Consider the following 16027-nt stretch of genomic DNA (forward strand, 5'->3'; position numbering starts at 1 on the left):
CATGCTGGACTCTGGCGTGGTGCTGGACAATGGGGCCGTGCTGGACACTGGTGTGGTGCTGGACACTGGGGTCGTGCTGGACACTGGGGTGGTGCTGGACACTGGCGTGGTGCTGGACACTGGGGTCGTGCTGGACACTGGCGTGGTGCTGGACACTGGGGTCGTGCTGGACACTGGGGTCGTGCTGGGCACTGGGGTTGTACTGGACACTGGTGTGGTGCTGGACACTGGAGTCGTGCTGGACACTGGGCTGGTGCTGGACGCTGGGGTCGTGCTGGACAATGGCGTGGTGCTGGACACTGGCGTGGTGCTGGACACTGGGGTCGTGCTGGACACTGGGGTCGTAGTGGACACTGGTGTGGTGCTGGACACTGGGTTGGTGCTGGACACTGGGGTCGTGCTGGACAGTGGCGTGGTGCTGGACACTGGCGTGATGCTGGACACTGGGGTCGTGCTGGACACTGGGGTCGTGCTGGACACTGGGCTGGTGCTGGACACTGGCGTGGTGCTGGACACTGGGGTCGTGCTGGACACTAGGCTGGTGCTGGACACTGGGGTCGTTCTGGACACTGGGCTGGTGCTGGACACTGGGGTCGTGCTGGACACTGGGCTGGTGCTGGACACTGCGGTCGTGCTGGACACCGGCGTGGTGCTGGACACTGGGGTCGTGCTGGACACTGGGGTGGTGCTGGACACTGGGGTCGTGCTGGACACTGGAGTGATGCTGGACACTGGCGTGGTGCTGGACACTGGGCTGGTGCTGGACACTGGGGTCGTGCTGGACACTGGCGTGGTGCTGGACACTAGGCTGGTGCTGGACACTGGGGTCGTGCTGGACACTGGGCTGGTGCTGGACACTGGGGTCGTGCTGGACACTGGCGTGGTGCTGGACACTGGGGTGGTGCTGGACACTGGGGTCGTGCTGGACACTGGTGTCGTGCTGGACACTGGGGTCGTAGTGGACACTGGCGTGGTGCTGGACACTGGGGTCGTGCTGGACACTGGCGTGGTGCTGGACACTGGCGTGGTGCTGGACACTGGGGTCGTGCTGGACACTGGCGTGGTGCTGGACACTGGGGTCGTGCTGGACACTGGGCTGGTGCTGGACACTGGGGTCGTGCTGGACACTGGGGTCGTAGTGGACACTGGGCTGGTGCTGGACACTGGGGTCGTGCTGGACACTGGGCTGGTGCTGGACACTGGGGTCGTGCTGGACACCGGCGTGGTGCTGGACAGTGGGGTCGTGCTGGACACTGGGGTCGTGCTGGACACCGGCGTGGTGCTGGACACTGGGGTCGTGCTGGACACTGTCGTGGTGCTGGACACTGGGGTCGTGCTGGACACTGGGGTCGTGCTGGACACTGGTGTGGTGCTGGACACTGGCGTGGTGCTGGACACTGGGGTCGTGCTGGACACTGGGGTCGTAGTGGTCACTGGGGTCGTGCTGGACACTGGGCTGGTGCTGGACACTGGAGTCGTGCTGGACACTGGGCTGGTGCTGGACACTGGCGTGGTGCTGGACACTGGGGTCGTGCTGGACACTGGGGTCGTGCTGGACACTGGGGTCGTAGTGGACACTGGGGTCGTGCTGGACACTGGGCTGGTGCTGGACACTGGTGTGGTGCTGGACACTGGGGTCGTGCTGGACTGTGGCGTGGTGCTGGACACTGGGGTCCTGCTGGACACTGGCGTGGTGCTGGACACTGGGGTCGTGCTGGACACTGGGGTGGTGCTGGACACTGGGGTCGTGCTGGACACTGGCGTGGTGCTGGACACTGGGCTGGTGCTGGACACTGGGGTCGTGCTGGACACCGGCGTGGTGCTGGACACTGGGGTCGTGCTGGACACTGTCGTGGTGCTGGACACTGGGGTCGTGCTGGACACTGGTGTGGTGCTGGACACTGGCGTGGCGCTGGACACTGGGGTCGTGCTGGACACTGGGGTCGTGCTGGACACTGGGCTGGTGCTGGACACTGGTGTGGTGCTGGACACTGGCGTGGTGCTGGACACTGGGGTCGTGCTGGACACTGGGGTCGTGCTGGACACTGGGGTCGTGCTGGACACTGGCGTGGTGCTGGACACTGGCGTGGTGCTGGACACTGGGGTCGTGCTGGACACTGGGGTCGTAGTGGTCACTGGGGTCGTGCTGGACACTGGGCTGGTGCTGGACACTGGAGTCGTGCTGGACACTGGGGTGGTGCTGGACACTGGGGTTGTGCTGGACACTGTCGTGGTGCTGGACACTGGGGTCGTGCTGGACACTGGGGTCGTGCTGGACTCTGGCGTGGTGCTGGACAATGGGGTCGTGCTGTACACTGGGCTGGTGCTGGACACTGGGGTCGTGCTGGACACTGGCGTGGTGCTGGACACTGGCGTGGTGCTGGACACTGGGGTCGTGCTGGACACTGGGGTCGTGCTGGACACTGGGCTGGTGCTGGACACCGGTGTGGTGCTGGACACTGGGGTCGTGCTGGACACTAGGCTGGTGCTGGACACTGGGGTGGTGCTGGACACTGGGCTGGTGCTGGACACTGGGGTCGTGCTGGACACTGGCGTGGTGCTGGACACTGGCGTGGTGCTGGACACTGGGGTCGTGCTTGACACTGGTGTGGTGCTGGACACTGGGGTCGTGCTGGACACTGGGGTCGTAGTGGACACTGGGGTCGTGCTGGACACTGGGGTCGTGCTGGACACTGGCGTGGTGCTGGACACTGGCGTGGTGCTGGACACTGGGGTCGTGCTGGACACTGGTGTGGTGCTGGACACTGGGGTCGTGCTGGACACTGGGGTCGTAGTGGACACTGGGGTCGTGCTGGACACTGGGGTCGTGCTGGACACTGGCGTGGTGCTGGACACTGGTGTGGTGCTGGACACTGGCGTGGTGCTGGACACTGGGGTCGTGCTGGACACTGGGGTCGTGCTGGACACTGGGGTCGTGCTGGACACCGGCGTGGTGCTGGACACTGGGGTTGTGCTGGACACTGTCGTGGTGCTGGACACTGGGGTCGTGCTGGACACTGGGCTGGTGCTGGACACTGGGGTCGTGCTGGACACTGGCGTGGTGCTGGACACTGGGGTGGTGCTGGACACTGGGGTCGTGCTGGACACTGGGGTCGTGCTGGACACTGGGGTCGTAGTGGACACTGGGGTCGTGCTGGACACTGGGGTCGTGCTGGACACTGGTGTGGTGCTGGACACTGGGGTCGTGCTGGACACTGGGGTGGTGCTGGACACTGGGGTCGTGCTGGACACTGGCGTGGTGCTGGACACTGGGGTCGTGCTGGACACTGGGGTCGTGCTGGACACTGGTGTGGTGCTGGACACTGGCGTGGTGCTGGACACTGGGGTCGTGCTGGACACTGGCGTGGTGCTGGACACTGGGGTCGTGCTGGACACTGGTGTGGTGCTGGACACCGGTGTGGTGCTGGACACTGGGCTGGTTCTGGACACTGGGGTCGTGCTGGACACTGGGCTCGTGCTGGACACTGGTGTGGTGCTGGACACTGGGGTCATGCTGGACACTGGGGTCGTGCTGGACACTGGGCTTGTGCTGGACACTGGGGTCGTGCTGGACACCGGCGTGGTGCTGGACACTGGGGTCGTGCTGGACACTGTCGTGGTGCTGGACACTGGGGTCGTGCTGGACACTGGGGTTGTGCTGGACACTGGGCTGGTGCTGGACACTGGGGTCGTGCTGGACACTGGCGTGGTGCTGGACACTGGGGTCGTGCTGGACACTGGGGTGGTGCTGGACACTGGGGTCGTGCTGGACACTGGGGTCGTGCTGGACACTGGTGTGGTGCTGGACACTGGAGTCGTGCTGGACACTGGGCTGGTGCTGGACACTGGCGTGGTGCTGGACACTGGGGTCGTGCTGGACAATGGGGTCGTACTGGACACTGGGGTGGTGCTGGACACTGGGGTGGTGCTGGACACTGGGGTCGTGCTGGACACTGGGCTGGTGCTGGACACTGGGGTCGTGCTGGACACTGGGGTCGTGCTGGACACTGGGGTCGTAGTGGACACTGGGGTCGTGCTGGACACTGGGGTCGTGCTGGACACTGGGGTCGTGCTCGACACTGGGGTCGTAGTGGACACTGGGGTCGTGCTGGACACTGGGCTGGTGCTGGACACTGGGGTCATGCTGGACACTGGCGTGGTGCTGGACTCTGGTGTGTTACTGGACACTGGTGTCGTGCTGGACACTGGGGTCGTGCTGGACAGTGGGGTCCTGCTGGACACTGGGCTGGTGCTGGACACTGGGGTCGTGCTGGACACTGGCGTGGTGCTGGACACTGGGGTCGTGCTGGACACTGGGGTGGTGCTGGACACTGGGGTCGTGCTGGACACTGGGGTGGTGCTGGACACTGGGGTCGTGCTGGACACTGGGCTGGTGCTGGACTCTCTTCTCGTGCTGTTTGTCCCGTTTGTGTTCCTGCCCATTATCGCCGTTTTGGTGCCTCCATCGCTCTCTCCCGTGGGTTCCCCTGTTCTGGGTCCCTCCGTGGATCCTCCCTCGCTGCCGTTCCCCGTCTCTCTCTTCCACCTTTCCCTCCTCGGGTATTTTCCCACCTGTCCGGGGGGTTCCCCTCCGTCCTTTTTTTCGGGAATTTCGTCGTCCCCGACCCTTCCCAGTATCCCTTCCCTCAGGAGCTCCGTGTTCCTGCTGCTTCTGTTGGATTTCGTCTCCACGCCCAAGGTGGGCTTCCAGCCCACCCTGCCCGGGGGTCCTTCGGCGTCTCCGGAGGCTGCGGAGAGAGCGGAGAGCCTGAGGGGGTATCCCGGTTTTCTGGGGGTGTCCCAGTTTTCCATCTGGGTTTTTTGGGGACCCCTCCCAATCCCTCCCGGGGTCTCGGAGCTTTTAGGGATCGTCAGATCCCACCAGGAGCAGGCGGGAACCACCCCACGACAGGGGGACCAGGGCGCTCCAGGAGTTTGGGATCGGGAAGGACATCCCCTTCCTCTTCCTCCTCAGCCATCCCAACCCCCCATGGCATCTCCATCCCCTCCTCTTCCTCCTCTTCCTCCTCATCCATCCCCAACCCCCCCTGCAGCATCTCCAGCCCCTCCATCCCCCTCCTCTTCCTCCTCATCCATCCCACCCCCACCTGTGGTATTTTCAGCCCCTCCATCCCCCTCCATCCCCCTCCTCTTCCTCCTCATCCATCCCAACATCCCCCCATGGAATCTCCAGCCCCTCCATCCCCCTCCTCTTCCTCCTCTTCCTCCTCATCCATCCCAAACCCCCCCCATGGAATCTCCAGCCCCTCCATCCTCCTCCTCCTCCTCCTCTTCCTCCTCATCCATCCCAACCCCCCCCCCTGCAGCATCTCCATCCCCCTCCATCCCCCTCCTCTTCCTCCTCATCCATCCCAAACCCCCCCCCCGTTGTATCTCCAGCCCCTCCTGACGTTCCCACCCCTCTGCATTCCTGGGATATCCCTCGGCCCCGCCCCGGGTGCCGTTATCGATCCCGGGTTCTCTCCCCTTCGCCGCCGCTCCTGCCCCGCCCCGGACCTTGGCCCTCTTGGCTCATTTTGCCCTCGGTTCGATTCCCGAGAGGGGGAAAGAGCAGAGACGCTCCCACATTCCCGACACTCATCTGGAGTTTCGATTCCTGACAGGGGGAAGGAGCAGGGACACTCCCACATTCCTGTCACTAATCTGAAATTCTGATTTCCAAAAGGGGAAAGGAGCAGAGACACTCCCACATTCCCAACCTGGCTCCAGAATTTCAATTCCCAAAAAGGGAAAGGAGCAGAGACACTCCCACATTCCCAAAACTAATCCAGAGTCTTGATTCCTGATAGGGAAAAGGAGAGGAGATACTCCCACATTCCCAAAGTGGATCCAGAATTTCGATTCCCAAGAGGGGAAAGGAGCAGAGACGCTCCCACATTCCCAACACGGATCCAGAGTTTTGATTCCCGAGAAGGGAAAGGAGCAGAGACACTCCCACATTCCCAACCTGGCTCCAGAATTTCAATTCCCAAGAAGGGAATGGAGCAGAGACACTCCCACATTCCCAAAACTAATCCAAAGTTCCAATTCCCAAGAGGGGAAAGGAGCAGAGATGCTCCCACATTCCCAAAGTGGATCCAGAATTTCAATTCCCAAGAAGGGAAAGGAGCAGAGACGCTCCCACCTTCCCAACGGGGATTTGGAATTTCAATTCCCAAGAAGGGAATGGAGAGGAGACACTCCCACATTCCCAACACGGATCCAGAGTTTCAATTCCTGAAAGGGGGAAGGAGAGGAGACTCTCCCACATTCACAACCTGGATTTGGATTTTCGAATCCCAAGAAGGGAAAGGAGCAGAGACACTCCCACATTCCCAACACAGATCCAGAGTTTCGATTCCCGAGAAGGGAAAGGAGCAGAGACTCTCCCACATTCCCAAAACTAACCCAAAGTTCCAATTCCCAAGAAGGGAAAGGAGACACTCCCACATTCCCAACACTAATCCAGAGTCTTGATTCCTGGCAGGGAAAAGGAGCGGAGACACTCCCACATTCCTGTCATTAATCCAAAGTTCCAATTCCCAAGAAGGGAAAGGAGCGGAGACACTCCCACACTCTTGTCATTAATCCAGAGTTTCAATTCCCGAGAAGGGAAAGGAGCAGAGACACTCCCACATTCCCAAAACTAACCCAAAGTTCCAATTCCCAAGAAGGGAAAGGAGCAGAGACGCTCCCACATTCCCAACAGGGATTTGGAATTTCAATTCCTGAGAAGGGAAAGGAGAGGAGACACTCCCACATTCCCAACACTAAACTGAAATTCTGATTTCCAAAAGGGGAAAGGAGCAGAGACACTCCCACATTCCCAAAGTGGATCCGGAATTTTGATTCCTGACAGGGAAAAGGAGCAGAGACGCTCCCACATTCCCAACCTGGATTTGGATTTTCAATTCCCGAGAAGGAAAAGGAGCAGAGACACTCCCACATTCCCAGTGTGGATTTGAATTTTCGATTCCTGACAGGGGGAAGGAGCAGAGACACTCCCACATTCCCAACATGGATCCAGAATTTCAATTCCCAAGAAGGGAGAGGAGCAGAGACGCTCCCACATTCCCAAAACTAACCCAAAGTTCCAATTCCCAAGAAGGGAAAGGAGACACTCCCACATTCCCATCACTAATCCAGAGTCTTGATTCCTGGCAGGGAAAAGGAGCGGAGACACTCCCACACTCCCGTCATTAATCCAATATTTCCATTCCTGAGAAGGGAAAGGAGCAGAGATGCTCCCACATTCCCAACCTGGATTTGGATTTTCGAATCCCAAGAAGGGAAAGGAGCAGAGACACTCCCACATTCCCAAAGCTAATCCAAAATTCCAATTCCCAAAAAGGGAAAGGAACAGAGACACTCCCACATTCCCAACACGGATCCAGAGTCTTGATTCCTGAGAAGGGAAAGGAGAGGAGACTCTCCCACATTCCTGTCACTAATCTGAAATTCTGATTTCCAAAAGGGGAAAGGAGCAGAGACACTCCCACATTCCCGTCATTAATCCAGAGTTTTGATTCCTGGCAGGGAAAAGGAGAGGAGATACTCCCACATTCCCAAAACTAATCCAAAGTTCCAATTCCCAAGAAGGGAAAGGAGCAGAGACACTCCCACATTCCCATCATTAATCCAGAGTTTTGATTCCTGACAGGGAAAAGGAGCAGAGACGCTCCCACACTCCCGTCGTTAATCCAGAGTTTCGATTCCCGAGAAGGGAAAGGAGATGCTCCCACATTCCTGTCACTAATCTGGACTTTCGATTCCCGAGAAGGGAGCGGGGCCGGAGACGCTCCCACTTTCGCCCCCGTCGGACTCTGGACGGGCGGGCGACACCTTTGCTCCCCTTTTTTACGGCTCCGGGTTCACCTCCCAACCCCGGGAGCTTCCCTTGGTTTTCCGCGTGTTTTTTTTTTTTTTTTTAATCCTCTTAAATTTCCCTCGGAAAATTCCCAGCTCGGGAGGGGAAAAAAAAAAAACACAACAACAAACCCCAAACCACCCGAATTAACAAAAATAACACCAAAACAACAGCAAAAAATCACTAAAAAAACCCTCAAACACCCCCCAAAAGCCTCGTTGTCTCAAAAATCCACGTTTTTTTCCAGCCCCGTTCTCCCTGTCCAGGTTTTCCAGCTGAGCCGGCGCTGCCTCCCTCCTTAATGAGCTGCTCTTGTGTCATTAACGCGCCCTCCTAAGGAGCTTTACGAGCTCCGACCGCTGGGATGGGGGGGGGAGGGGGGGAAAGGAGGATGGGGGAGGGGAGGCAGGAGGGGGGCTCTGATCCAAAGTTCCATCCCTGTGGATCCCTGATCCATCTCCCTGGACCCTCAACCCATCCCTGTGGATCCCCAACCCATCCCTGGGACCTCCAACCCATCCCTGTGGATCCCAATCCATCCCTCTGGACTCTGGACTCATTCCTGTGGATCCCTGACCCATCCCTGGGACCCTCAACCCATCCTTGTGGATCCCTGACCCATCCCTGTGGATCCCTGATCCATCTCCCTGGACCCCCAACCCATCCTTGGGACCCCCAACCCATCCCTGTGGATCCCTGATCCATCCCTGTGGATCCCTGATCCATCTCCCTGGACCCCCAACCCATCCTTGGGACCCCCGACCCATCCCTGTGGATCCCTGATCCATCCCTGTGGATCCCTGACTCATGTCCCTGGACCCCCAACCCATCCCTGTGGGTCCCCAACCCATCCCTGGGACCTCCAACCCATCCCTGTGGATCCCAATCCATCCCTCTGGACTCTGGACTCATTCCTGTGGATCCCTGACCCATCCCTGGGACCCTCAACCCATCCTTGTGGATCCCTGACCTACCCCTGTGGATCCCTGAGCCACCCCTGGGACCCCCAACCCATCCCTGGGACCCCCAACCCATCCCTGTGGATCCCTGACCCATCCCTGTGGATCCCTGATCCATCCCTGTGGATTTCTAATCCAATCTCCCTGGACCCCTGATCCATCCCTGTGGACCCCAACTCATCCCTGTGGATCCCTAATCCATCCTTGTGGATCCCTGACCTACCCCTGTGGATCCCTGACCCATCCTTGGGACCCCCAACCCATCCCAGGGACCCCCAACCCATCCCTTTGGATCCCAACCCATCCCAGGGACCCCCAACCCATCCCAGGGACCCCCAGCCCATCCCTGTGGATCCCTGACTCATCCCTGTGGATCCCAGTCCATCCCTCTGGACCCTTGACCCATCCCTGTGGATCCCTGATCCATCTCCTTGGACCCCCAACCCATCCCAGGGGCCCCCAATCCATCCCTGTGGACCCCCAACCCATCCCTGTGGATCCCCAACCCATCCCTGGGACCCCCAACCCATCCCTTTGGATCCCAACTCATCCCTGGGACCCCCAACCCATCCCTTTGGATCCCAACCCATCCCTGGGACCCCCAACCCATCCCTTTGGATCCCAACCCATCCCTTTGGATCCCAACCCATCCCTTTGGATCCCAACCCATCCCAGGGACCCCCAACCCATCCCTGTGGATCCCTGACTCATCCCTGTGAATCCCAGTCCATCCCTCTGGACCCTTGACCCATCCCTGTGGATCCCTGATCCATCTCCTTGGACCCCCAACCCATCCCAGGGACCCCCAACCCATCCCTGTGGATCCCCAACCCATCCCTGGGACCCCCAACCCATCCCTTTGGATCCCAACCCATCCCTGGGACCCCCAACCCATCCCAGGGACTCCCAACCTATCCCTGTGGATCCCCAACCCATCCCTGGGACCCCCAACCCATTCCAGGGACCCCCAACCCATCCCTGTGGATCCCTGACTCATCCCTGTGAATCCCAGTCCATCCCTCTGGACCCTTGACCCATCCCTGTGGATCCCTGATCCATCTCCTTGGACCCCCAACCCATCCCAGGGACCCCCAACCCATCCCTGTGGATCCCCAACCCATCCCTGGGACCCCCAACCCATCCCTTTGGATCCCAACCCATCCCTGGGACCCCCAACCCATCCCAGGGACTCCCAACCTATCCCTGTGGATCCCCAACCCATCCCTGGGACCCCCAACCCATTCCAGGGACCCCCAACCCATCCCTTTGGATCCCCGTTTCCCCCCCCATGACGGGCCACGCCCTTGGAAAGGGGGGATTTTGACCACGGAACGGAGGCGACGGGGTTGGGAAAAACCCCCCTGAGGATCCCACAGGAGGACACGAGACGTCACCTCCCAATCCCACCTCGTTTTCCCTCCTCCACCCCCCTCCCAAAAAAAAAATAATCCAAGGAAAACCCCCTTCCCTTTTTTTCCCCTCTCTACTCACCCGTTCGTCCTTCGAGGACGACGACGACGAGGAGGAGGAAGAAGAAGTGGATGTGGAAGACGGAAACTCTCATTTTCCCTGTCGCCGATCCTCCCCCGTCAACGTTCCAGAGCCGGAGAGCGCCCGGATCTGCCGGAGCCTCGGGAAGAAGTGCCCAGAAAAGACCTTTGCCCAAGGATGGGCAGGGACAGAACCGCCCACTCCCGGCAGCGTTCGAGCGGCCAAAGGTCTTCCAGAACCGCCCCTGGACATCGGGGAACCCCTTGGGGACCCTTTGGGTCATTGTTGGGTCATTGTAGGGTCAGCGTTGGGTCATTGTTGGTCATTGTAGGGTCAATGTTGGGTCATTGTAGGGTCAGCGTTGGGTCAAGGTTGGGTCAAGGTTGGGTCATTGTAGGGTCAGCGTTGGGTCAAGGTTGGGTCATTGTAGGGTCATCGTTGGGTCATTGTAGGGTCATTATAGGGCTGTTGTAGGGTCATCATTGGGTCATTGTTGGGTCATCATTGGGTCGTTGTTGGGTCATCGTTGGGTCAATGTTGAGTCAATGTTGGGTCGTTGTAGGGTCCTTGTAGGGTCATCGTTGGGTCAATGTTGAGTCAATGTTGGGTCATTGTAGGGTCATTGTAGGGTCATCATTGGGTCATTGTAGGGTCATTGTAAGGTCATCGTTGGGTCAACGCAGGGTCATTGTAGGGTCATCATTGGGTCATTGTTGGGTCATCGTTGGGTCGTTGTTGGGTCATTGTAGGGTCATTGTAGGGTCATCGTTGGGTCATTGTAGGGTCATTATAGGGTCGTTGTAGGGTCATCACTGGGTCATTGTAGGGTCATTGTTGGTCATTGTAGGGTCATCGTTGGGTCAATGTTGGGTCAGCGTAGGGTCATTGTAGGGTCATCATTGGGTCATTGTAGGGTCATTGTAGGGTCGTTGTAGGGTCCTTGTAGGGTCATCGTTGGGTCAATGTTGAGTCAATGTTGGGTCATTGTAGGGTCATTGTAGGGTCATCATTGGGTCATTGTAGGGTCATTGTAGGGTCATCATTGGGTCATTGTAGGGTCATCGTTGGGTCATTGTAGGGTCCTTGTAGGGTCATCATTGGGTCAATGTTGGGTCATCATTGGGTCATTGTTGGGTCATCGTTGGATCATCGTTGAGTCATCACCGGGTCGTCATTGGGTCGCCACCCAAACCCCACCCCTTAGAAACAACCACAAACAACACCCCAACCCTCCCCACCCCTCAGAACACCCTCCAACCCCCCCTCTCACCCCTCCAGACCAACCCCAACCCCCCTTGGCCACCCTTTCCCTCCCTTTCCAGCCCCTCCCTCTCCCCCCGGGAACGGCCCCTTTCCCGCCCCAAAAGCAAACACCGTTATCGGCGGCGCCGGGACGGGGCGGGGAGGGCGGGGCACCAGGAATTTTTTGGGTGGCGGGAGGTCACTTTTTTATTGGTTTTGGGGCCGGGCGGGCGTCGGCCGCGGGTCCCGCCCCGGCGGTGTTTGCCAAGTGGGTGGGGTTTGTTCTATTTTGGGGTTTCTTCCTGATCTCAACCCCAAACCCCCAACTTCGACCCCAAACCCCCCAAACTCGACCCCAAACCCCCCAATTTTGACCCCAAACCCCCCAACTTTGACCCCAAACCCCCTGATCTCAACCCCAAACCCCCCGATATCGACCCTAAACTCCCCAAATTTGACCCCAAACCCCCTGATCTCAACCCCAAACCCCCCAACCTCGACCCCAAACCCCCCGATTTTGACCCCAAACCCCCCGACCTCGACCCCAAACCCCCCGATATCGACCCCAAACCCCCCCAGCCCCAAATCTTGGACTCCCCCCCCTCCTTTTCCTTTGGGAATTTCCCCCCCCCTCCCTTTTCCAGGTGAATATTCCAAGAGAAGAAACAAATCCGTCAATAAATTATAATTTCTGCCCAAAACGAGGATTTTTTTTTCCAACCCCACCCCACCAAAAAAACCCCACACGGGGGGTTTGGGGGGTGGGGGGGTCCCTCCTCTCCCAGAGGAACCTCTTCCCGCTTTTTTTGGCCCCAAAAACGAGGATTTTGGGGCGGGGGGAGGAGGTCACAGGGACGCTGCACCTCCCGCCGGCACCTGCGAAGTGGGGAGGGGGTCGGGGTCAGGGGGGGGCTTATTTGGGGTTTGGGGGGGCTTATTTGGGGTTTGGGGGGGTTTATTTGGGGTTTGGGGGGTTTTATTTGGGGCTGAGGGGTCTAATTTTGGGGCTTGGGGGGTTTTATTTGGGATTTGGGGGGGTTATTTGGGGTTCGGGGGGGTCAAGGTTGGGGTTTGGGGGTCAAGGTTGGGGTTTGGGGGGTTTTATTTGGGGGCTTGGGGGGGTTATTTGGGGGTTGGGGGGTTTTATTTGGGGTTTGGGGGGGGTTATGTTGGGGTTTGGGTCTTATTTTGGAGTTTGGGGGGTTTTATTTGGGGTTTGGGGTCTTATTTTTGGGTTTGGGGGGGTTTATGTTGGGGTTTGGGGGGTTTTATTTGGGGTTTGGGGGGGTTATTTGGGGTTTGAGGTCTTATTTTCAGGTTGGGGGGTTTTATTTGGGGTTTGGGGGGTTTTATTTGGAGTTTCGGGGGTGTTATATGGGGTTTGGGGTCTTATTTTGGGGTTTGGGGGGTTTTATTTGGGGTTTGGGGGTCAAGGTTGGGGTTTGGGGTCTTATTTGGGGGTTTGGGGGGGTTATTTTGGGGTTGAGGGGTCTAATTTTGGGGCTTGGGGGGTTTTATTTGGGATTTGGGGGGGTTATTTGGGGTTCGGGGGGGTCAAGGTTGGGGTTTGGGGGTCAAGGTTGGGGTTTGGGGGGTTTTATTTGGGGGTTTGGGGGGTTTTATTTGGGGTTTGGGGGGTCAAGGTTGGGGGTTTGGGGGGGTTTATTTGGGGTTTGGGGGGTCAAGGTTGGGGTTTGGGGGTCAAGATTGGGGTTTGGGGGGTCTTATTTGGGGTTTGGGGGGGTTATTTGGGGTTTGGGGGGTCAAGGTTGGGGTTTGGGGGGTCTTATTTGGGGTTTGGGGGGTTTTATTTGGGGTTTGGGGGGTTTATTTGGGGTTTGGGGGGTTTTATTTGGGGTTTGGGGGGTTTATTTGGGGTTTGGGGGCGTTATTTGGGGTTTGGGGGGGTTATTTGGGGTTTGGGGGGTCAAGGTTGGGGTTTTGGGGTTGAATTGAGGGTTGGGGGGGTCACAGTTGAGGGTTTGGGGGTCGCATTCGTGGGTTTGGGGGGGTCGGAGTTTTAGAGATGGAAACTGGGGGATTTCACCCCAAAATTTAGGACCCTCCCCCCCTTTTTTCCTCCATCACCCACCGACTCCGGCGGCTCCGCCACCTCCGCGCTCGCCTTGTAGGTGTTGTGGGGACCTGGGGAGGAAGAGGAGGGAGAGGAGGAGGAGGAGGAAGAAAGAGGAGGAAGAGGAGGAAGAGGAGGAGGAAGAGGAGGGAGAAAGAGAAGAAAGAGGAGAAAGAGGAGGAACAGGAGGAAGAAAGAGGAGGAAGAAAGAGGAGGAAGAGGAGAAGGAGAAGGAGGAGGAAGTGGAGGAGGAAGAGGAGGAAGGGGAGGAAGAGGAGGAAAAAGAGGAGGAAGAGGAGGAAGAAAGAGGAGGAGGGAGAGGAGGAAGAAAGAGGAGGAAGAGGAGGAAGAAAGAAGAGCAGGAAGAAAGAGGAGGAAGAAAGAGGAGGAAGAAGAGGAAGAAAGAGAAAGAGGAGGAAGAGGAGGAAGAAAGAGGAGGAGGAGGAGAAGGAAGAGGAAGAGGAGGAAGAGGAGGAGGAAGAGGAGGAAGAAAGAGGAGAAAGAGGAGGAAGAAAGAGGAGGAGGAGGAAGAGGAGGAAGAAGAGGAGGAAGAGGAGGAAGGGGAGGAAGGGGAGGAAGAGGATGAAGAAAGAGGAGGAAGAGGAAGAAGAGGAGGAGGAAGAGGAGGAAGAGGAGGAGGAAGAGGAGGAGGAAGAGGAGGAAGAAAGAGGAGAAAGAGGAGGAAGAAAGAGGAGGAAGAGGAGAAGGAGAAGGAGGAGGAACAGGAGGAAGAGGAGGAAGGGGAGGAAGAGGAGGAAGAAAGAGGAGGAAGAGGAAGAAGAGGAGGAGGAAGAGGAGGAAGAGGAGGAAGAAAGAGGAAGAAAGAGGAGGAAGAGTAGGAAGAGGAGGAAGAGGAGGAGGAAGAGGAGGAATAAAGAGGAGGAGGAGGAAGAAGAAAGAGGACGAAGAGGAAGAAGAAAGAGGAAGAGCAGGAAGAGGAGGAAGAAAAGAGGAGGAAGAGGAGGAAGAAAGAGGAGGAGGAGGAATAAAGAGGAGGCAGAGGAGGGTCCGGTGAGGCTCTGGGGGGTCTCTCCCCTCCCTGGGTCGGTTTTCCCCCGTTTTTGGGGTCTCACCTTGCCGGGCGTGGCCGTTGACGTGGTAGATGCCGGCGGTGCCACGGCCCTTGTGGCCACCGTCCCCCCAGGGGTCCTCGCCCACCGCGCTGGGGGGAGGGGAGGGGTCAGCATCGGGGGGAGGGGTCTCCTGACCCATCCCCAGGGACCCCCGACCCATCCCCAGGGACCCCCAACCCCTTCCTATGGACCTCCAACCCACTTCCAGGACCCCCAACCCACCCACAGGGACCCCCAACCACTCCCTGGGACCCCCAACCCATCCCTGTGGACCCCTGACCCATCTCCCAGGGACCCCCAATCCCTCCCTGGGGACCCCCAATCCCTCCCTGAGGATCCTTGACCCATCTCCCAGGACCTCCAACCCACCCCCAAGGACCCCCAACCCACCCCCAGAGACCCCCAACCCACTCCCAGGGACCCCCAACCCACCCCAAGGGACCCCCAACCCACCCCTGTGGATCCCTAACCCATCTTCGAGGACCCCCAACCCACCCCTGTGGACCCCCAACCCACTCCCAGGGACCCCCAACCCATCCCTGAGGATCCCTGATCCATCTCCCAGGACCCCCAACCCATCCCTGTGGACCCCCAACCCATCCCTGAGGACCCTGACTCATTTCCCAGGACCCCCAACTCATCCCGGAGGACCCCCAACCCATCTCCCACGACCTCCAACCCACCCCCAAGGACCCCCGACCCATATCCCAGGACCCCCAGCCCACCCTCTCGGACCCCCAACCCATCCCTGGGACCCCCAACCCCTCCCTGTGGACCCCCAACCCACTCCCAAGACCCCCAACCCACCCCCAGAGACCCCCAACCCACCCCCAGGGACCCCCAACCCATCCCTGTAGAACCCAACCTGTCCCCAGGGACCCCCAACCCACCCCTCTGGACCCCCAACACCCCCCCAGGGACCCCCAACCCATCCCTGTAGACCCCAACCCATCACTGTGGACCCCTGACCCACCCCCAGGACCCCCAACCCACCCCTCTGGACCCCCAACCCACCCCCAGGGACCTTCAACCCATCCCTGTAGACCCCCAACCCACCCCCAGGGACCTCCAACCCACTTCCAGAGACCCTCAACCCACTCCCAGGACCTCCAACCCCCTGTGGACCCCTGATCCATCTCCCAGGACCCCCAACCCATCCCCGTGGACCCCCAACCCATTCCTATGGACCCCTAACCCATTCCTATGGACCCTGACCGATCCCTGTGGACCCCCAACCCATTCCTGTGGACCTCTGACCCATCTCCCAGGACCCCCAACCCACTCCCAGGGACCCCCAACCCCTCCCTGTGGATCCCTGACC

General features: G+C 59.2%; 1 protein-coding gene across 1 annotated transcript in view; it reads left to right on the forward strand.

Annotated features, from left to right (window-relative positions):
- Positions 1–12207, forward strand: part of LOC127465135 (uncharacterized) — a 28899-nt gene extending 16692 nt beyond the window's left edge. Inside the window, exons 5-7 of the mRNA XM_051775634.1 lie at positions 394–4210; positions 10334–10617; positions 12204–12207. Of these exons, the coding sequence (XP_051631594.1) occupies positions 394–4210; positions 10334–10617; positions 12204–12207 (4105 nt within the window). The remainder of the gene's footprint in view (positions 1–393; positions 4211–10333; positions 10618–12203) is intronic.
- The last annotated feature ends 3820 nt before the right edge of the window (positions 12208–16027 follow it).

This window comes from Manacus candei, unplaced genomic scaffold (assembly GCF_025592945.1).
Source record: "Manacus candei isolate 608988 ecotype Guabito, Panama unplaced genomic scaffold, ASM2559294v1 h1tg000317l, whole genome shotgun sequence".
Taxonomy (NCBI): domain Eukaryota; kingdom Metazoa; phylum Chordata; class Aves; order Passeriformes; family Pipridae; genus Manacus; species Manacus candei.